General features: G+C 49.6%; 1 protein-coding gene across 4 annotated transcripts in view; it reads right to left on the bottom strand.

Annotated features, from left to right (window-relative positions):
- Positions 1 to 20858, bottom strand: part of ZMYM3 (zinc finger MYM-type containing 3) — a 31949-nt gene that overhangs the window by 10539 nt on the left and 552 nt on the right. The window contains exons 2-14 of one of the 4 annotated variants that reach the window (XM_066559407.1): positions 12576 to 12673; positions 10729 to 11619; positions 9854 to 9897; positions 9383 to 9455; positions 8302 to 8593; positions 7705 to 7882; positions 7124 to 7336; positions 6391 to 6541; positions 5794 to 5909; positions 2807 to 2893; positions 2326 to 2476; positions 1572 to 1744; positions 979 to 1144 (exon numbers count right to left, since the gene is read on the bottom strand). In XM_066559407.1, coding sequence (XP_066415504.1) covers positions 979 to 1144; positions 1572 to 1744; positions 2326 to 2476; positions 2807 to 2893; positions 5794 to 5909; positions 6391 to 6541; positions 7124 to 7336; positions 7705 to 7882; positions 8302 to 8593; positions 9383 to 9455; positions 9854 to 9897; positions 10729 to 11605 — 2521 coding nt within the window. In that variant the 5' untranslated portion in view covers positions 11606 to 11619; positions 12576 to 12673. Of the gene's footprint in view, positions 1 to 978; positions 1145 to 1571; positions 1745 to 2325; positions 2477 to 2806; positions 2894 to 5793; positions 5910 to 6390; positions 6542 to 7123; positions 7337 to 7704; positions 7883 to 8301; positions 8594 to 9382; positions 9456 to 9853; positions 9898 to 10728; positions 12674 to 20746; positions 20798 to 20858 lie in introns of those variants that run through there. The other 3 variants (XM_066559408.1, XM_066559409.1, XM_066559410.1) reach the window with 3 other exon arrangements.

Raw genomic sequence — 20858 nt, 5'->3', positions numbered from 1 at the left:
TCATGAAATCCCAGGGAGGCCAGCAAAGCCCTGAACCTGTGATGCAGGTATGCGTTGAAGCTTGATGCACTGAAGCAAGTGCCACCACTTTAACTATATCACCAGGTCACCCAGGAGATCATGGCCTAAGAAAGACCAAGCAGAATGAGACTGCAGGAGTCCGAGGGCCAAGCGGTGTCTTGTCACTGTCACTAGGAGCACCTTCCATCCTGAGGGATCCCAAAGCACTTTGCAATCTTCCATAAGGAACTGGCTCGAGTTAATGATAGGAAATGGGGCAACAGGCAGTGAAAATCTCCTCTCCAGCTGGTACTCCATGGTTGCAGAATGGGGTTATCTGGGACACAGGGTTGGCAACTCCCCAAAGCTGCAGTGAACTTTGGGTAAGTGGTAGGACTCCAACCTAACATCGCAAGACACAGTGCCTCCAGCAGCTCAGCGCTCCCTCAAGACCGTTCTAGGTTCAGCTCTGGCTGAAGGAGAGCCCACCTACAGCATCACCAGCACCACTTCCTGCAGCACCCTTCTTTGTCCTTGAATGTTTCCCATCCAAGCACTGACCTGGCCCAATCCAGATTAGTTTATGAGATCTGAGAAGGTCACAGCTCGGAGGTGGTGTGAGGCTGCAGGTGGATTGTCATGCCAAACCACGCTGTCCCCTAACCCTGTAAATCGAGCTCTCCGCTGGCAACTTGAGGATGTTAAATCCCTGAGTATCCTCGCTAAGAGTGTGAGCTACAGGCAGCACGCTGGCACCGGCTCCTCCCGTCTGGGCCCTGTGTGTCATAGAACCATAGATGTTAGAGATGGAGAAGCCCATTAGGTCCCACTCCGTCCTTTCCCCCCCAGGGGCCAGTGCAGGATTGTTCCCTAGCGTCTCCTCCAGTCCCAGGCAGGCAGCTTCCACCCCCTGCTGTTGAGTCTTCCCTGTGTCTCTCAGACTGAGCTATGCAGGTTCCCTCCCTCCCTCCTACTCACTGTTCAGCAGGCTCTCGGGCCCCTTCTGCGTGTCCAGGTTGGGCTGGTTCTGTTGATTGTAAAATCGCAGCAGACACTGCTGGTTGCAGAAGTGTTTGATTTGCCCCCGCCAGTGGATGGTTTCCAGCAGCTTCCCCTGACGCTTGCAGGCATGGCACCGAGCTGCCTAAAGCCCGCATCAGCAGGAGAGAAACAACGAGTAACTAACCACACCCCCTCCGAGTGCAACACAACTCTCCAGTGAAAGGTGCACATTGCAAGGTGCAGTGAGCTTCCCCACAGCAGTGCCCTGCCAGTGCCAGCCGGGGACTCCAGCGGTGCGAACTTCTCCCAGCAGCACTGGCCGCGGATCCAGCACTGTGAGCTTCCTCAGGGCAGTGCTCTGTCTGGCAGGATCAGCTGGGGACTCCAGCTACGTGAGCTTCCCCGTAGCAGTGTCCCGTCATTGCCAGGCAGGACTCCAGCAGTGCCAGGTTCTCCGCAGCAGTGCCAGCCAGACTCCAGCAGTGCGAACTTCCTCAGTGCAATGCCCACTTATCTGGGTGCCGTGCCCACCACAGCACTTAGCACAAGCTGCCAGTGCCAATACTGACCTTGAAGTACCAGAGCAAGTATTTGCTTTTGCAGTCTTCACTACAGAAGTCCCAGGTGCTGCCCTCCAGCTGCTCGGTGACCGCCCGCTGGCAGGTCTGAGAACAGTAGGTGCAGGTGATGCAGCACAGGCCCAGGTTCTTGGTGAAATCCTGTTTGTAAAGAAGCACACACCCTGCGGAGAAACAATAGGAGTGAAACCTTCCCAGGATGAACTGGGGGCCTCCCTGACCCAAACATGACCAGAATCCAGGTCTGCGGAGACAACAGAGCACACGCAACACACTGTAGGGAACAATCCAGCACTGGCCCCTAGGGCTGGGATAAGATGGGACCTCACGGGGACTTGCCATCTCTCACCTCCATGCTTCTAGGAAGAGTCTGACTCCAACCTCCTGTGTGCAGGAACCCAGCAGGCAGGGCAAGGCCAGGTCAGGCCAGCCCAGACGCAAGAGCGTAGAAGTGCATGATGACAGGAGGAGCGGAGCTGCCACCTGCTGTCTCCCCAGCCCCCAGAGAGAGAAAAGCTGTGAGAAGGCCCTCCCCAAGGACACAATGAACGGTAAAGATCTTGCCCTAGGGCCTGGCTGGACAGCAAGCCATCCCCACAACAGTCCTCCCTTCACTGCATGGCAAGGCTCTTGCCGCAGGGCCTGGCTAAGACAATCTCCCCTCTGTTCCTCTCCATGCTCTCTTCTCCTCCCCCAGCATGGGCTGGCATGGGGGCTCTGCCTCTCCCATGCCTTCCCCAAGTACCTTCGCTGCAGAAGTTCTTCTCCACTCCAGAGAAACGGATCTTCTCATGCAGCAGCTTCTCCTGCTTGCAGTGCTCACACTGAGACACCACCCCACGCAGCCGCTTGAAGTCCTCGCAGCAGTCCTTGCAGCAGAACTGATACACCTTGTCCTGCCAAAGAGACCACAGCCAGGTCAGCCAGGCTGGCAGGAGGTTCCCACACTTCTCAGGGAAGCAAGAGAAAGACTACAGGGCTGAGTTAAGTCCCCAGCTCTCCTGGCACAGGATTTGGCAGGAGTGGTCTCCTCCTGCCCTTCTGACTGACATCCCGCTGAACATCAGGAGTGCAGCACTCAGCAGTCTCCAGGCACATCTCTGCAGCTAAGGCATTCAGAGGTCTGGCAGGGCAGGAGCTCTGCTTACAGCAGGGAGAAGAAGTACCCCAGAGGTTCTCAGCAGTGTTGGCCTCCACCTCCACATCCCCCCGGGTGAAATCCTCACCTGCCAGTCCAGGATCTCCGGCTTCCCGCTGAACAGATTGTGACAGTAATGGCAGTTGAGGTGGATCCCACCCTCGGGGCTGGTGCGCTGCAGGAGACAGAGACAGCTCATGGGGGGAGAGCAGCTGGAGGGCAGCAGGCACCTGCCTCACACTGCCACCACTGCCACCTCCTCCATGGCCTGCAGCCTGCCTGGCCCCTCGGACTTGCTGCCACTGTGGGGACTCGCTCAGTCCATCACATCATGTCCCAAGCTCCTGGAGAGATGATTCCTGAGAGCAATTTCACTTTGCTTCCAGTGTGCTGGGTCCAGCTCTCCTCAGGAAGGCAAGCTTGCAAGCTGCCACGCCACTGGATTTAAAAACTTAGATGATGAGGGCTCTGCTATCTCTTCTGAGGATTCCTCTAAAAGTTCTTGAAGCACAGGTGCCTGATTTCTATTTTCAAGATAATGCAACTTAAGAATTCCAGCAGCCTCTCATCCCATTTTCTGCTAGATTAATCTGCTAGATTAAACAGCATTTGGTGTCCTGTCCACAATGCATTTAGTATTTGGTGTCTTATCCACAAGGATATATTTATTAATAAAGTAATTCCTGGTTTTCTTTCTGATAACTTCAGATAAGACATTCTGCAAGTGCCTCAGTACAAGCATTTTTCAAGCCCAAATTTCATTTTTGGGTTTTTCTTCAGAATACTTCCAATTTTTCTTCAGCATTGAAAATGAAGTGGACATTGGAGAACATCTTTCCTAGATGTGCATCATTCTAGGCAGCTCTTTCGCCCCCTGGCCCTCAAACATTAACTCTATGTTCTCCTGCTTGTACTTGGAATAAATTAATCCTCCACTGTGTGGCTGTAAACTGAGATGCTCATACTGAATAGTTTATCTGCTGTAATTCCATGGCCTTTTCAAAACCCTTACTTTCCAGGATTTGTATCTCCACACTACCTGAGTAAGGCTGACACAGGATCTTGCACTGAAACTGCATTTAAGCAAACATTAGGAGGAACCAGCCTTGTCAATCAATCCAATTGCTTTGCTTTCTGTGACTACCCTGAATGCAGCATGGGCTAACACTTCACCAGTTTTTGTTTCATCTGCTAAATTTCATCATGCTTACTTTGACTTTACTGCCAAATGATCGATGAAGATGTTGAAGTCTTTGGACTTAACACTGATCCCCAAGAAGCCATTTTGAAACATACTCTTCAGTATTTTTTCTTTGACAAGTGTGTTCTGAGATCTGCCAGCAGGACGGTTCCTAACCCAGGTGATGCATGGGTTTACTCATATGTTTACAATGCTGATTTTATATGGTAATAATTCAAGTTAGATGAATTAATGAACTTCCAGTTGGGAAAAGGGGAAAAGTTGCAACCATTTCTAAAATGGGTAGAAAGGAGGACCCTGGAAACAACTGAACTGCGCAGTGCCTGTGAAGATCATGGAACAGATCCTTCTAGAAGCTGTGCTGAGGCACATGGAGCACAGGAGGTGCCAACACAGCCAGCACAGGGCACCAAGGGCAAGTCCTGCCTGACCAACCTAGCTGTCTCCTCAATGGAGTGGAGGGAGGGGATTCTGCCCCTCTGCTCCACTCTGGTCAGACCCCACCTGCAGTGCTGCCTCCAGCTCTGGGGTCCCCAGCACAGGAAGGACATGGAGCTGTTGGAGCGAGTCCAGAGGAGGGCCATAAAAATGATCAGAGGGTTGGAATAGTTCTCCTGTCAAGAAAGGCTGAATTGGGATTATTCAGCTTGGAGAAGGCTCTGGGGACACCAATACTTAAAAGGGAGCTTGTAAGCAAGATGGGGATACACATTTTAGCGGGGCCTGCTGCAATAGGACAAGGGGTAATAGTTTTAACCTAAAAGAGAGCATATTGAGATTAGGTATTTTTTTTTTCCAACGTAGGTGGCAAAACACAGGTAGGTGCCCTAACCCTGGAAATATTCAAGATCAGATTGGACAGGGCTCTGAGCAACCTGATCTAGTTGAAGATGTCCCTGCTCACTGCAGGGGAGGCTGGCCCAGATGAGATCTAAAGGTCCCCTTCAACCCAAACTGTTCTATGATTCTAGTCTTATGAAATCTACAATGCTAAAAGCTCTATAGCTACACTACTCACACTTTTTGTGACCTTAGTGAAGGATTACAATCAAGGATTTATAAAAAACCCAAACAAACAAACAGAAAGAAACAAAAAGAAGCCCACCAAAACCCCCAACCAACCAAATGCCTCCACCCCCTCCACCAAAAAAAAAAAAAAAGCCCCAAACAAATCAAATCTCAAAATGAAATGCTCCAACTGCTAGGTTAGAGGTAACTAACTCTTACCTCTAGATTTTCTATGTTTTCTCAGTTGCCCAAGACTTGTCCTGGCCTGAGTTTCTCAGGTCTTCCTGGCTGTTACTTTGTTCTTTGACAACTGTACAAAACTAATATTCTTGAAATTGCCTATGAATACCACAAACATCTCACATATGCTGAAACTTAACATCAGAAGATTAAAAATCACCAGTCAAGCCTTTGAGGATTATTAAACAACAGGTATCCAGGCCTGCTACTTATAAATTTTTAGATAATACATCCTGAAGACTTATGTTCCTCAGTGACACCTGGCTGAGAGGGCAGCTCCGCCCCTCTCCATGCAGCTATCAGGTGTGCACTTGTGCTTTCCTGGTTTACTTGTGCACTTGCTTGTGCTCTCTTAAGGCCACTCTATCTCAAACAGCACAGCTCTGCACTGCCCTCCTGCTGGGCATAACCTGATAGGCAGGAGTGAATTGCAGCCCACCTTATCCCAGTGGAGGGTGGGGGAGATAGGGCCAGGACTGGGATTTGAGCAATCACAGTCACTGCAACTCCTGTGCTCCAGAAGAGACTTTCTTAGGAGCCCTCCCTGAGGAGCTCAAGGAAGGTGGAGCCTCTATTTAGTATCATGAGCTCTATGGCCCAGCCCAGCATGAGGAATACTTCAGTACCTGGAATTTGGTCCAGCAGCTGGGGCTGCAGAACTGGTAGACAACCCGGTCTGTCTTGTTGTAATAGCAGGGTTCAGATAAACTCTTTCTGCAGAAGCTGCAGGGTCTAGGGGGACCTGATGAAACAGATAGGAATTGGTGAGGGCAGCAGCACAGGATGTGGGACTGGATTCTGAGGCTGGCATGCAAGCTCACTCATCCTCAGTCTGACAAACTATTATCACAAAGCAAGGGACAAGAACAGCAGGAAACTAAGAGCAGCAGATTCTGCTAGGACAGAAATGTTAACCAGATGGAGAGCAGAGTGGTTCAGAAAAGTGACCCTGGCTCTATAGGAATTTGGACAAAACAGGCTGCAACACTTGTCCCACTCCAGGACACCCCAGTACCCCATGTAATGGGAAGGGCAATGCCAGCACAATCCAGCACTACACCTGCTCCCTGCATTCATTCTCAAGAACAGCAATGTACACTACTCTCTGTATTAAGATGTCTACATGCTGCAAGGGCTCCTCCATCTGCACTTCCAGCAATAAACAATACCAAGGAAAGAATTAAGTGGAGAGGTGATGATTCCCTCTACACAGGTGCTCTTACCAACTAAGCCTGACTGCTTCACTTTGTGGGAGGTAGTGCAGCAAATGGAGCAGAACAGGCCCATCTTGCCACTGCGATCCACGTTGGGCAGCATGTCAAAGTTCTTGCACAGCGTCTTGCACCACATGCAGGGGTAGACCCGAGTGTTCTTCTGCAAAAACAGAGCAGAACAGAGCTTCCAGGAGACCATCACAGCTGGCAAGGTCCAACTCTCACATCCCACCCCACTGCTGTAACCACTACAGGACTGCTCTCCTGCAGTGACCACCTGATGCCAGGGACAGGCTCACAGTCTGCAGATTCAGGTGGTGGTAGCAAAAAAAGCTGCCTTTGGCAGTTCAACCTCTCATTTCAAGGGTAGCCTGGCAGGAATACAGTTTGGCAACCCCTCCCAAGACACTTAAGTGAAGACTGCTCAGGTGACAGAGGAACATACCCAGCCTAGCCTTAGGGAGACATCCAGAAGCCATTCCATGCTAATTGCATATACCACTGTCACTCTACCATCAGTTAATGGACTTTCTGGTCCATGGTGGGCCCCATGCAGATAAAATCAATTCTGTTTACCTGCTTCAGAGTTTCCCCACAGCAGTCTTTTAACTGCTTTGTCAGCAATCAAAGACCAAGGGGATTCAAGTCACCTGCTATTTAATAAAATGCCCTGTGCCACACCAAGCAAAGTTACTGTGTGCCCACAGATAACCCCCCACCCCAGGCAGCTGCCCCCACCCACCTTCTTGTAACTGTTGAGACACGCAGAGTTGCAAAAGCGTTTTTGCTGGCCTTCATGGAAGAGGTACTCCAGGGGCATGCCCTTGTTGTAGATATAAAGTCCACAGTAGTCACAGCAGTTTGTTTTCAGCCCCTTGGTGGCCCGGAACTTGGTGAAGCAGGCGTCGCTGCAGATGCGGTGAACCACGTTCCCATTGCTGACCTCGTGCTGGATCTGCAGAGACATCACTGCTGTCACTCCCAAACCACCACAGGCCTCCTTCCAGTGCAGCTGTACCACTACAAGCACAGCCCTTGGGATAACAGGCACTAAAACTGGGAAATGCCATACTGGAAGCTGGTGTGGACTCGCTGTGGCCTCCCTTGCCAAAAGTCAGAGGAGCAACTGTGAGAGCAGAGTGGCAGGAAGCAGTGAGCCTCAGGCAAGGAAAAGCTTGAGAGTGAGCCTAAGCCAGCTCAGGGGCTGAGGCCTCACTCCACAGGAAAGAAAACCTGGCAAATGCCCTGGTCTTGATCAAGACTAAGTGCTGTGAGTCCTAAGCACTTCCTCCAGGACATGGGAAGGACAAGGGATTTGTTTACCTCGCCAGGTTTGTGGCAAACACTGCAGCGGCTGGTGTCCGAGGCATCTGCAGACTGAGGTGCTGGTCTGTGCTGCTGGGCCTCGTAGAGGGAAAGGCAGACAGAGGTGCAGAACTCATGGAAAGAGCCACCTGAACCAATCTGGGCAACCACAGAGTCCTTGGTGTTCCAGATCTCCCTGGGGATCAGGAGGGGATGGGTTAGTGCAGGGACATGTGTGTCCTGCCACAAAGGGATAGGATGGCTCACTGTAATGTACAGGACTTTCTGATGTTCCAAAAAGTTGGCAAGAACTGTCTCACAGCAGCTTCTGTCCTGGCCCAGGGGAGAGGTGTCTGAAGACAGAGCATGCAGGAGATTGTTTTGAGGGGAATATGGGGCACTAAGTCTGGGGACAGGCAGGGAAAGTAAGAATGTGAAGAGGGTGTAGGGAGCATGGGATAGGCAGTGAAAGAATACATAGGGCAGCAGCTGGCAGTGGGCAGGAATGATGTGGCTGAACGAGGGCCACAGGAAGGGGACTGGCAGGAGAGCTGTGGAGCAGTTGAGTGGGGTCACAAGCACGGGAGCACTGAGGAGAGGGGAATGAACACACACTTTTTGCAGAAGGTGCATATCTTCTTGCCAGGCGGTTTTTTTGAGAAGGTGGTGAGACAGGAGCTGGAGCAGAAGAGCTGAGGAAGGCCTTTTCTCTGGTAGGCAGTCTGGCCCTTCTGCAGCGGGGTCCGGCAGTTGGCACACGTCATCTTGGTGAAGGAGGAGCGGGCGGCTCGCTGCGCCATCTGAGCGCGCAGCGACATCCGCGTGGAGCGCCGCGTCCGGAAAGGGACGAAATCCTCGTCGTTGGGATCATCCACCATCGCATCAGAGTCTTCATCAGACACTGGAACTGTAGAGCAGCAGAGGAAGATCAGAAACCCCTCGTTAGGAAGTGAGAAACTCTGCTGTGAGACACACGCTGGGATTTTCTGAGTCACCTTTCTAGAGTCCCTCTATGTACTTTGTTCCTGTCTGGGTGGAATGATAAAGGGATCCTTAAAAGAAATTCTGTTGTAACTGGAGATGAATCAAGAGGTGTTTAAACACACCAGGCTTAAATACAATTCCTGTCTAGGAAGTCATGATATGCCAAGGTTGAGCAGAAGCCCAAAGTGTGAACATCTACCCTGTAAGAACTGTTAGACTGGAAAGGGAATGTGTTAATCACCAGATTCTAGCACAGGCAGGCAATAAAGGAGCAACACACAAATACTAAGGAATGGCAGGGTGGCATTCAATATCTCAAAGAATAGACACTTCACTCCAGGAAAATCTCCAAAATGCAACCTTCCTTCAGACAGCCTGCTCTCATAGAGAGAATGGAAGGAAGTTCCTGGGTGAGGAGATGGAAAATGGATTTCCTGGGAACACTCCTCTAGTCTCATCCTGTAACTTAGTGCTTGGTGCCCACACACCACTGTAAAAATACTACAACACTCCCTGTTTTGACCTAAGTGCCCTGAGAAAGCAAGGCAAATACCCCAGGATGAAGACTTGTGGACCTGTCCTGGGCAGAAGGGAAGTCTGGATGAAAATTCCAGAGTTCCCACTGTATTCACACCATGAACTATCTGCCCACAATGGATCTGGACCATTCTCTCTGGCTGAAAACAGGGATTGGCCAACCCCAGTTACTCACTGCTCTCTGAGGAGTTCACAGTCTCAGGCCTGACAGTTTCTGATCTTCTGGGTCGTTCGCTTCTTTTCTGCTCCTAGAAGACATTCAGAAAATAGTTAGGCTAACTAGCAGCTAGGACAACCACGGATAAATATCCCAGATTATGGTGAAGTTCCAACTTCTAGGATTTGGTTTCCCAATACCTAGGCTGAAAATGGATAAAACTCCATGGATACCTGATCAGAGCTGGCAAGACAGAGGAGAGAGGGGAGTAGGCTTATGAGAATGACATTTCAGCTGAGGGTAGCAGGGACACACTGAAGCCACATTACAGCATAGTGGCAGTGCACAGGGATCATTCTGTCACAGGAGTCATGCAAACTCCTCTCCAGAGGGCTGACACAACAGCCAGTGTCCCTCACAGAGTCTGACAACAGCCAGCCATGCTCTGTGCTCCTGTACCATACATACTTGACTGCATTCTCCTCTCACCTTCTCAGCCGGCAGCTCGCTTCCCTTCCCAGACAGGCTTTCTCCTGAAACAGAAACACAGAACAAGCTTGCATCTAACATCTTGGCTTTCCTCCAGTAGAAGAGCACAGGTGCTCTCCAAATGCAGCCACCCTTTGGGTCAGTCAGCACAGGAAGCCTCAGCCTGTTCTGGCTACCAAGTACAGTTCTGATGGTGGAAGGTTCCTAAACCCACCACCTGTAGTTGCAGATCCAAACACAGACTGGAGGAGCCCTGTAAGGGGGAGACCTCCCTGCATAGGGGAGGCAGGCTGGGTGGGCAGTTACCTCCAACTGCTTCTGACAAGACTGAGCATCTCCTGGGGATGGCCAGCCTGGGCAGAGGAACTCTGCCTATTGGAAACACCTGCTGCTGACCCTCAGTTCCAGCAAAGACTCCAGCGATGGAGAGCGTGAGCTCTCTGAGCTGCAAACTCAAAGAGCACAAAGCCCCCTTGGTGACATTCAGTACTGTGCTACTTGCACACAGTGCCATCTTCGACCATCACTGTCTCATTCTTGGCTACTGTCTACAATTGTTAACAGTTATTGGAAGAGTTGAGATGTTTCAAATAAAAAAAGCTGTGGCTGATGTGCAGCCATAGCTTTACTGGGGAAGCTCCTTGCTTCCACAAGCACCAAAAATCAGTTAAAGCCATGAAAGCCAGAGCAGGAGCTTGTGCACACCGGAACATTATTCCCTTTACACAAGAGGCTTTGCCCAAATCTAGACCATCAGAGGGTTGGCTACTTCCATAGCAGGGGATGAGCTGGAATGCAGAGCAGACTCCAGCAGTGTGTAGCTGCATGACCTCCTGAGCAAAAAGAAGCCAGGTTCTGCTGAACCAACAACTTACCTGCTGGTGGTAAGGCTTCCTGTGCTTTGAGTGCACTGTTTTCTTTAAGTGAGTTCTTCCCATTATCATCCCCTTCCTCTGCCCAGGTTTTCTCCACAGGCTCAGGGGGCAAAGCTGCAGTTCTGTTGTCTGGGCTCAGCTGCACCTCTGCCTCCCCTGCCAGCCCTTCCCTCTGCAAGGGTGAGCTTTTCCTTGGTGCCTTCAACTTCATCTTCTTTGTTTGTTTAAGACTGAGTTGGGGTGGGGGCACTGTGGGACTTGAGGACTGTGCTGTGGTTTCTTCCTTGGCCGGGGCACTGCTGAGATCCCTGGAGTCAGGGACAGGTTGTTGGGGTGATTCAGGGGTATTGTCACCAGACAGTGCAGGAATAGCAGCAGCACCATCTTCCTTTACATCCCCAGAACAATTTTTTGGTGCATCCTCCCCTTCTTTCCCTGTTTCTGGACCAACAGCTTCTCTAGACAGGGCAGAGGAGTCTGCTGGTCCACCCTCCACGTCCTGGGAAGGTTGTGCCTTACACAGCCCATCCAGACCCTCTGGTTTATCCACCAAGTCAGAGGTTTTACCCAAATCATCCCTGACACCGGGTTTCTCCAGCATATCCAAGACACCAGGTTTATCTAGAACACAGTCATTTGATTTATTTAGTTCAGACATGCTGTCTGCTTTCACTACAAGGTCCAAGTCCTCATCTGCAGTCATCTGCTTGGATTGATCCCAGCCAGGGGGCTGAAGAACTGAAACTTCCTGGGTAGAAGCTGTTTGGGAGCCCAGGAGATCTTCACCAAACTCCATGTCAGCAGGGAGATCACCAATGAGCGGTTTGTCAGGCAAGGACAGGGGGTCCAGAGATCCTGAAAATTCACTGGAATCCATTTAGAAGATGGCAACTGGAAATGAGAGAGAGAGACTTGCAAGTTAATGAAAAGCAGTCTAACACAGAACATGAACTGTCCACTCTTCTGAACACTGCTGGAGTAAACCAAGGCCCAGGAATGCTGCCAGGCCATAACCAGGACACCAGCAGGTGAATCACCTCTACTTGTGAGGGTACAAAAGTCAGCAGCAGGATGCAGTAGTTTGGTATAATAGTCCTTTGGGAGCTCTACAGCCCTCACACACCTCACCACAGCACAGCCAAGAAACTTGTTTATGCTAAATGACACACTGGGGTATCAGAGCACCAATTCAGGAGGCTCCACACCAATGTTCTGTGGCAATATCCCCAGCCCTGCCTTCTTCTCTCTCCAAATAATACAGTCTGTCCTTTCTCCTCATCTGTTCTTATGGAGCTAACACATTTTTAATTTTTAAAATACCTTTTTTCTCTTAAACATAGAGGTAGAAATAACTCCTTTCAAGCCCTGAACTGTGTCTTAACAAGATACAGGATGACAACATGCATTAATCTTGTCAGAGGACAGATATAAACAATGTTACAGTATAACTACAGCTACTGCATAGCCCCAAAACTACATAGGCTAATATTCAGACATGGAACAACTGGAAAAGCTTAAGTTAGAACTAGGAGGAGTTCTGGAGAGTGGCAAGAAGAAAGGTGGTAAAGCTCTGATGTTAAAAGCAGTCATAAGAAGAACAAGTAGCAAGATAGACACAAGCAGGCAATGAGGAGTCAGGAAAAAAGACCAGTGTGACTTTGCAGGGCAAAACCAGTGACTTGAACAGGAAGGTGTGATGCAGACTGCCAACCTCAGAGGGCAAGTTACAGCCCAGCTCCTCATGGTTGACATCATCATAAGACAGAAAGGTCAAGACTTAGAGATGAGGCAAGTAATATGGTCTAAAACTGAATTATACCCCCACAAGGAGATAATGGTTGACAAACCTGAAGAGGGAAAGGGAGAAGGAGCTGGAGTCTGCAAGTGGGAAGGCAGTGCAAGACTTGAAATAACATCATGTCCCCAAACAGGCTCTAAGTAGACACTACAAAAAATGCACTAGAATCAAATGATGTGGCAACAACCTAGCCCTTCCTATCAGAGTAATTCCAATTCTAAATTTAGCACTGTTTTAAGCCCTGAATGAGAAGACACTGTACTTTTGTTTATTTGGGTTTACAGTGGGCATAACTCATCTATATCAATAAAGGAGGAAGCCTGATTTAATTTCACTGATGATGACTGTTTAACTCTTTTTTCATATCCTTCCCTCTGAAAGGACAAGCAAATTTTCAATCACAAATTATTTGCTCAGAACTAAACAGAACATACTTGGACAGAGAAGGTACCCAGCCTCTAAAACTTAGATAAGCAGGAATTTAAAGAAATCATACCCAACAACTGGATTTCAAAGCCACCACCTCCTTATTTTATCTAAATACATAGTAATGTTTTCTGTTTCCTGGTGGTAGATAAAACACTGTTCCCACAATCCCAATCAGAAACTAAAGCAAATGTAATTTTTAGAAATGCTCAGCAAATTTCACCCCCAAAGATTTTGGTGTTTCTGTTCACTTTTAGTCACAAGACGAGACAAAACTTTTAGAAAAAGCCAATTCCAGAGCAATGCAGGATCTAATACATGTTTTAGGTTGGCTGACAGAAATAAGAACAAAGTGAAATAGAAACAAAGACATCTGAAAGAAAGGTCTTAAGGATTTGAAGAAGATGAGAACCCTTCCAAGATGATAAACAAGGGTTTTTTCCTGCTGTTCAGAATATGAGCAATGTCTCCTGCTCAAAGATATCCCCCACCCAGTTTCAGAGACAGAGAGCAGACCCTACAATAATAAGCAAAAAAAACCCCTCAAGGCTTCCAGATGAAGAAGGAAAATTTATTTATAGGTATACTTAACAGAGCTAACATACCCCTCAGAATGACCTCAGAGACTTTGCACAAGTTTGCAATGAACCACTAAGGTCCTAATGTAATTCCCACTTTCAGCTGCCTAGTCTTTGCTTGGTAGAAATAGACCCTGGAAACATTTGGAGCATAAGAAATCCATTTGGGCATTCCCTCCCAGAGCATAATGCAAGCAACAATCTACAAACTTGTCCTGTAACTCATGTTACAAGTGGACCAAAGGCATCTGGGTTAACAGAGTACACCTTAACACTGCTTTCAAACTTTGGGTGATACAACACAAGACAAAACTCTGACTTAATGGCAATGTGCATGACCAACAGAAGAGTCTGAAAGAGAAGAAGTATTCTGCAGATTGAGGCAACTCCAAACTATCAGGATGTGGCTGGAACAGACCCCTCTGCAGAGGCAAGGCTGCAGTAAGAGCACTGACTCACCCACATGCTCTGTTTGGAAGCACAGCCCCCTGTGCTCGAGGCCCTGTCCCCTCTCATCAGCTCTCTCTGAATCCTCCCAGCAGAGCAGCTCACACACTCTGGAGAAGGAACCAAAATTTCTTAGGATGTGCAAAGCTAAGGACTGCTGCAGTCAGTCCAATGAAAGAGCCATGTGCTTGAATATCCTGCTCCTATTCACACCAAGAATGGATACCTGGGGAGAGAGTGTAAGAAACACAACTAACAGGATGTTCCTCTTCAGCACATCCCCCAATCAATGACTCAGCTGCTGAAGAATCACACTTGGCTTGAGCTGCACTGACAATGTCCCTGTTAAGAGTCTGTACTGGGCAAATCCTCTGTGAATCTGCCTAATCCCACTTTGAACCAATTTATACTTTGGACCTCCTAAAATTCCAGTGATTTTAAGTCCTGCAGTTCAACATTCAGGTTTTAGAAGTATTTTTCTTTTGTTTATTTTCAACCTGCTGCATCGGAGCTCCAAAATGATACAGGGCAGATGAATGCCTACTCTTGATATATTTAAAAGAATCTGGAAAAGCTGATGGAGTTAAGAGTTGAGGCTGAACCTAAGGTGATGCTGACAAACAGTGTGAGTGGGAAAGCACAGAATGTCCCTGACAATGAATTCTTTATAGTGGCTTTCAACTACCAGCTGATAAGAATGAGGAAGGAGGCTCTCAAAATAGGAAAGAATAGTATTTTCCAGTTCTGTGGGTTGCTCTGAAATCAAACTCAACCTGAGGAAATTAGAGCTGCTCTGCTGCAGCAAGGTAAGAAGCTCTACTTCTGTCTGCCCCAGGCAGACAGATTTGTCTGGGCCTTCTGTTGAGCTTCACAGTGAGTTAAGCTGCAAACAGAGCATGCACTTTATCTCTGGTAAAGTCTTTTCGTCACTTTCCACAACAGAAACAGAATAGCTTATTGTTTCTGGCAGGTGCTGAAATGATCCACCACAAGTCATCACCTCTCTTATTCCAGGACCAGCTAATGCACAGCTCAGTCACTGGGGTTTGGTCACTGGTCCGCTCAAAATCTTCCTCTTTTCCAGCCACATCCTGGCAGCAAGGAGAGTACAGTGCAACAAACCAAGAGGAGGCAGTGTGCTGAAATCCTGCACCTAGCAGCACATATAACTGCTCCATTTGGGAACTCCTCACCTAGGAGTAAGTGCTACTCCCTGGAGTATCCAGTCAGAGATATATTCTTGGGAAGAACACGTTGAAGGGCAAAGTCTCTTGCACAACAGCCTGCAGCAGAATGCTTCTCAGGTAGCAAGTAAGCATTTCCAAAGGAGTGATGGGACAGCTGGGGGTCCTCTCCAGGTGTGCAGGACTGGCACAGAACACAACACTGATGGCCAAAGCCAGTACCTGTGACCACCAGACCTCCCCAGCTCTTCATGCCAAAGAGGGGCACGTGGGATCTTCTCTCAGGTCTGGAAGCTCAAAGTGCAACATCTCTGCCAGGACACTTAACCATATCCAAGTGACTACCTGGGACTTTATCCAGCTTATTAAAGACATCAGTGGTGCTGTAACTCAGGTAACCATTAGCAGGGGAATATGTGGCCTACCTACAGAAATGAGGATCTACCATCAAACATTTAATTAAAAACAGACAGCAATAAAAAAAAGCTGTTGTTACTCCCTCCTGATGAAGAGAACATCTCAGAAGTCTTTACAGCCCACAAAAAAATCCTACAGCCATGCAGTTACTGCTGTCCTCTAGCAAAGGAACAGGAATTGCTTGAGTATCTGTCCTGGACTTCTGTTCATGGATGTGTATTCAGATTTTCAATACTTTTGAAGGCTGAAGGATTATCTTTTTCATTATTAGAGATAATGTGAAATATGAAAATAATTAATAACTACAAAAGACACTTAAATGAACATTTCAGCCACCTCCTATCTATATGGTCTGTAAGACCTAAGCAGATCTCTGGAAGAAGCTTCTATTTTTTTGTGCCAAATTTTTGAACCAACAGTAACACTCCACCTAGTATTTCTCAACAAAAATAGTGTCAATACACAGTTCAATGAATAAAACATTAAGAAAGTAATATCATGTCCTACCAGCATGGTCTCAGTCAACATATCTTCATCAACAATATTGTACTTTGAGTGGTGAGTACAGCAGAAGCCAGCTTCTCTGCTGTGACTTATCTGAGTTTATCTGGACAGCTGATAGCATTCTAAATCCAAGCACTGCAAACCTTTATTATGTATTGGCTAACTCACTTCAACCCAAATGAATTTACAAACAATCACCAGTAAATTAAGCACACTACTGTGGACCATGTTCCAGTCCAGTCAAAATTCTCCAGAAAGGAGCAGAAAGGATTTTGTTACTTACTAATGTTTTTGGAGAGCGTGAGCTCTCTGAGCTGCAAACTCCAAGAGCACAAAGCCTCCTTGGTGACATTCAGTACAGTGCTACTTGCTCACAGTGCCCTCTTAGACCATCACTGTCTCATTCTTGGCTACTGTCTACAATTGATAACAGTCATTGGAAGAGTTGAGATAGTTCAAATTAAAAAAAAAAATAAAAATGACACAGTAACACAAGAATCCCACTGCTTTATGCATCATTGCCATCAAGCCATTGTTTAGAAAACACCCTTCAGTGCTAAACCTATTTTGTTCTCTGAAAAGAAACAGGGAGATGTGACCCATCTCAAAAAAATCACAAAGAAGATCTACAGCAGACAACTCCTTAGAGATACAGACAGATGCACACAAGGATGCAAAAAGTTGGAAATCAAAGCTGGACAAGCTCATAAACACATGATTAAACAACTGACCATGGGATCTGTAAACCCTCTGTGACCTGGAGGTTTTACATGCAGTGACTCACTCCAAGTCAGCCACAGCTCCTGCAGATGCCACTGGTCAAGTCCTTGTGCTTTGCAGGCAGGGTTTGGCAAACATTGTCCCACCTCCAGATGTGTTACTGGTTCCCAATCAGCACAAACTGCAGCAGCTTTCACCACATCCCCTTCAGAACAGTCTCCACGTGTGACTGGGACTGTCCACACAACAGTAACTGGTACACAGGGAAAAAAGGGCCTTTCCAGAATTTCACCAGCAGCACTGAGACTCCAGCAATTGTTTTTTGATAGTCCCAAAGCCAGGAAAGGAGATCACCACTAGATTTTCCTACAGCAGGAGCCCCAGCTCAGGGCTGCAGGCCTCAAAAGTATCACAACCACCCTGAACCCAGAAAGCCAAATCCTCCAGCACTGAGCAGCTGGTACTACAGCACACAGCCATGAGTCTCCTGTAAATTCCTCAAAGGCAGCAATGACCAAACTGGATTTTGAGCTTGCATTCCAGAAACTTTACCTCAAAGTTTCAACAAAGTGCAAGAAGGACAAATTTCAGAAATCTCACAGAATTGCCTGGAATTAGATTTACCAGGAAACTCCCTGCAACATTTCAAATAAAACTGACAACATTCCTCAATCTCAGCACTATCTAATGCTAACCACAACAGTAAATGCTAAGACAGGCAACAGGAGCATCCTCATCCATCCCGAATGCCATCCTGGCAGCAGTTTGAAATGGCTTGGATCCCCTCACACCTCCTAAGACCAAGATCTCCCAAAGCACTAAGTGTCAAGGCTTTGCAACAGAGAAAAGAGCAACAAATCTAAGTACACCCTTAGCAGCAATGTTACCTGGAGAGCAATTCAGCCTCAAGAACCAACTCCACTCAGCCATCAAGTCCAAGAGAAAATTCTCCTGGTATTTGTACAGGCAAAATAGTGCTAAATGCAGGGAAAAGGGGTGAGTGGGTAAAAAAGCTTTGGAAGTACTATCAGAAGCTCAACAAAAAGGCTTGGAGGTACAGCGTGCTTGAGCAGTGTGTGTCCAAACTGCCTTAATGATATCAAGACAATGATTAAAAAAAATAGAAGACCTGGAAGTGGTAAAAACCAGATGGCCATCAGGTCTGTCTACCTGTTGCCCAAATGCTGCAGGAAGGTATCAGAGCACCTGACAAAGTGTTTTTGGCACATCCCACAAGCAGCTGGAGAGGACAGCTGCAGGGACAGCAGGTGACTCTCCAGAGGAGTGCTGCAGCCTGGGACAGGCCACAGACTGCCTGGAGGTCCTCAAAACCCAACTGGACAAATCTCTGAACAACAAGGCCTCAAGTCAGCTTTGCTGTGAGCAGATCAGTTGGACCAGACACTTCTAGACATCCTTTACAACCCAAATCTGTTTGTGGTTCTGTAAATAAACCTTACTGCACAGGGAAAAGGAAAAAAAAAAAAAAAACAAAAGGGCAGAGTTTCTGAGAGGATCTATCTTTGAAGGCAAAACATGTAATTTTCCTTAAGAGGCCCTGCAGAGCCAAAATACTGGAAACACAGTGTGAGCTGTCTCCTCTGCCTCACTGACAGTCCCAGATCCCTCTGCAAGGTGCCTGCCACCAAGGTGCTGGAGGATGGTCTCAGACACTGCCATTCCCTGACATGTACCATCAGCAGAGAAAGAAGTTAATAAAACACTGCTGACACTAAAACACAAATCCAGTCAAATCCTTAGCACTGCCTTTGCTAAACTAACAAATGCATTGTCACAGCTGTAGCCTATTCCACGCTTCCATTGGATGGCTTTGACCACAACCCTTCTGCAGCAAGGCTTCTGCCAGCACATCTGTGTCCATCACAGCTGTGCATCCCAGCATCACTGACCACAAGACATCCACAGAGATATCATACAAGGGGCTTTGCCCCTGAAGTGAGGCCATGGCCACAGCCTGGGCCATTCCTCTGACTGCCAGAGATGTGGGAGAATCTGGTGTTACTCACTGTCATCCTCCAAAGCAAGGGCACTCACAGGGAGAGGGATGTGAGCAGGTGCAGAGAGATAAAGAGGTTGTGCAAATATGCACTATGGAGCTGTGAGGCTCAGGTTAGTCATTACAGCTCTGTAGGCTGTGGATATTCCTTTCATAAGGTTGAGCTCACAATAACAACAGGGCTATGCTCTTATCACCAGCTTTGATCCCAGGCTAGGCAGAGTTAGGTGAGAAAATGCAGATTAAAAGTTTTCTTGGGGATTGCAGCTGCAATGAAAAGGAAAGAAGCTACAGCCTAGAACAAAAGCCATACCTGGAAGCACAGCAGGAGCAGAGGAGAGCACAAATGAAGCAGCTCTCATCCTCATCAAAAGAGACTCCAGGAACCATCCCTCAGCACTCAGTTGAAAATCCTACCCCCCACCATCACCTGACACGTCCAGTGCTGCCTCTGCCCACACAGCATATCTGATGCCAGGGCCTTTTCCCTGCTGGGCACACAGCACAGCCAGCTCCCTGCCTCGCCAGGCCTGCCCCCACCTCTACCAACCACACAGGAGGTGCTTGATTCTCCTCAGGGCACCTTGCTGGCCACAGCCACACTGCCCACATGGGGAGGCTTCAGCAGCAGCCCAGGGCAGCTCCAGCCCCTGGGGCTGCACCTTCCTCTCATGGGGCCAGATCCTCGAGAGCAGCACAGGCTGCCCAGGGACACACACCCCCTCCAGGCCTTGAGGAGGCTGCAGACTCCCCCACATACAGGGGAAGGCAGTCAGAAAGGTTATCCAGTTCACAGAGCAGCAGCTGTGAACCCCACAGACTTTGCTCCTGCGTGTGGTGACAGCACCATAAAGGCTGAGCCCCTGGGGACACGGAGAGAGCCGAGCACCAGGGCAGAGCTGTAGGCTAGAGGCTGCCAGGGCTGTTTGCTGTCACTGCTCAGCACAGCCCCTCAGCAGGACAGGGCCCGTTGGGCGTTGGGCTGAGCGCTCAGGGCCATAAACCCTGGGCCCAGCCTGTGCCGGGGCTGGGGGGCACAGCCAGCCCAGTCCCCCATGAGGGCTGCCCCTCACACCGCCCTGTGCCAGCCCACAGCAGGGATGGGCCAGGCTGGGGCTCCCCATCCACCGCGGGGGTACCGGAGACCGCCTCCCACAACAGGGGCAGGGATCTCGCTGGGGTCTCCATGGAAGCAGGGTGGGAATGAGGGTCAGGCTGGTGGGTTCCCCAGCCACAGCGGGGGTACCCAGAGCCCAGACCCCCCCCAAAAGGCATAAGGGTCGCACGATCCCCACACTGCAGGGGGCACGGGGTGAGCTCTGCACCAGGTTGGGGATGGGGGTCACATGGGGGGCTCCCCATCCATTCCGGGGGAGTCCAGAGACCACCCCCCTCCAGAGCGAGGGCCCACGGGGGTCTCCATGGAACCGAGGCGAGGATGGGGGCCAGGCAAGTGCGTTCCCCAGTAATACCGGGAGGGGTGCAGAGACCACCGCCTCCCCCGCACTGCAGAGCAATTCGCATTGGGTTCTCCATTGGATCGGAGCTGCAAGGGGTGGGGGTCAGGCTGGGGCTCCCCATCCATCCCGAGGGAGCCCACAGCCCAGATCCCCCATAAGGAGCGAGGGTCGCACAGCGCTCCCCCCACCGCCGGGACCCACCGCAGGGCGCCCCCAAGCGGCCGCCACGGGGAGGGGGCCAGCGGCACCGGCCACGCTCCCTCGAGGGGCATCGGCCACGCCCCCTCCCGCAAGGCGCGCACCCCCCCCCTCCTCGGGGGGGGGGGTCACCCACCCCTCCACCCTGGTACCAGCGCCGCGCGCGCCCGCCCCGCCCCCTCTTCGCGGGGCCCCAAGACCGGCCCATCACCCCATCCGCACCTCCTGGGACACCGCCGGGGCACGCCCGCGGCCGCCACCGCTCATACCTGGCTCTCCCGGTGCTGCGCCGCCCGCTCTACCCAGAACCCGGATTCGGGTCGCGGCCCCTTTAAATGGAGGCGCCGCTCGGAGCCCTCAACGCGCTGCCAGCCGACGGGG

Source organism: Molothrus aeneus, chromosome 14 (assembly GCF_037042795.1).
Source record: "Molothrus aeneus isolate 106 chromosome 14, BPBGC_Maene_1.0, whole genome shotgun sequence".
Lineage (NCBI taxonomy): Eukaryota > Metazoa > Chordata > Aves > Passeriformes > Icteridae > Molothrus > Molothrus aeneus.
The sequence above is the reverse complement of the archived record's forward strand: the minus strand, read 5'-3'. Positions and strand labels throughout refer to the sequence as shown.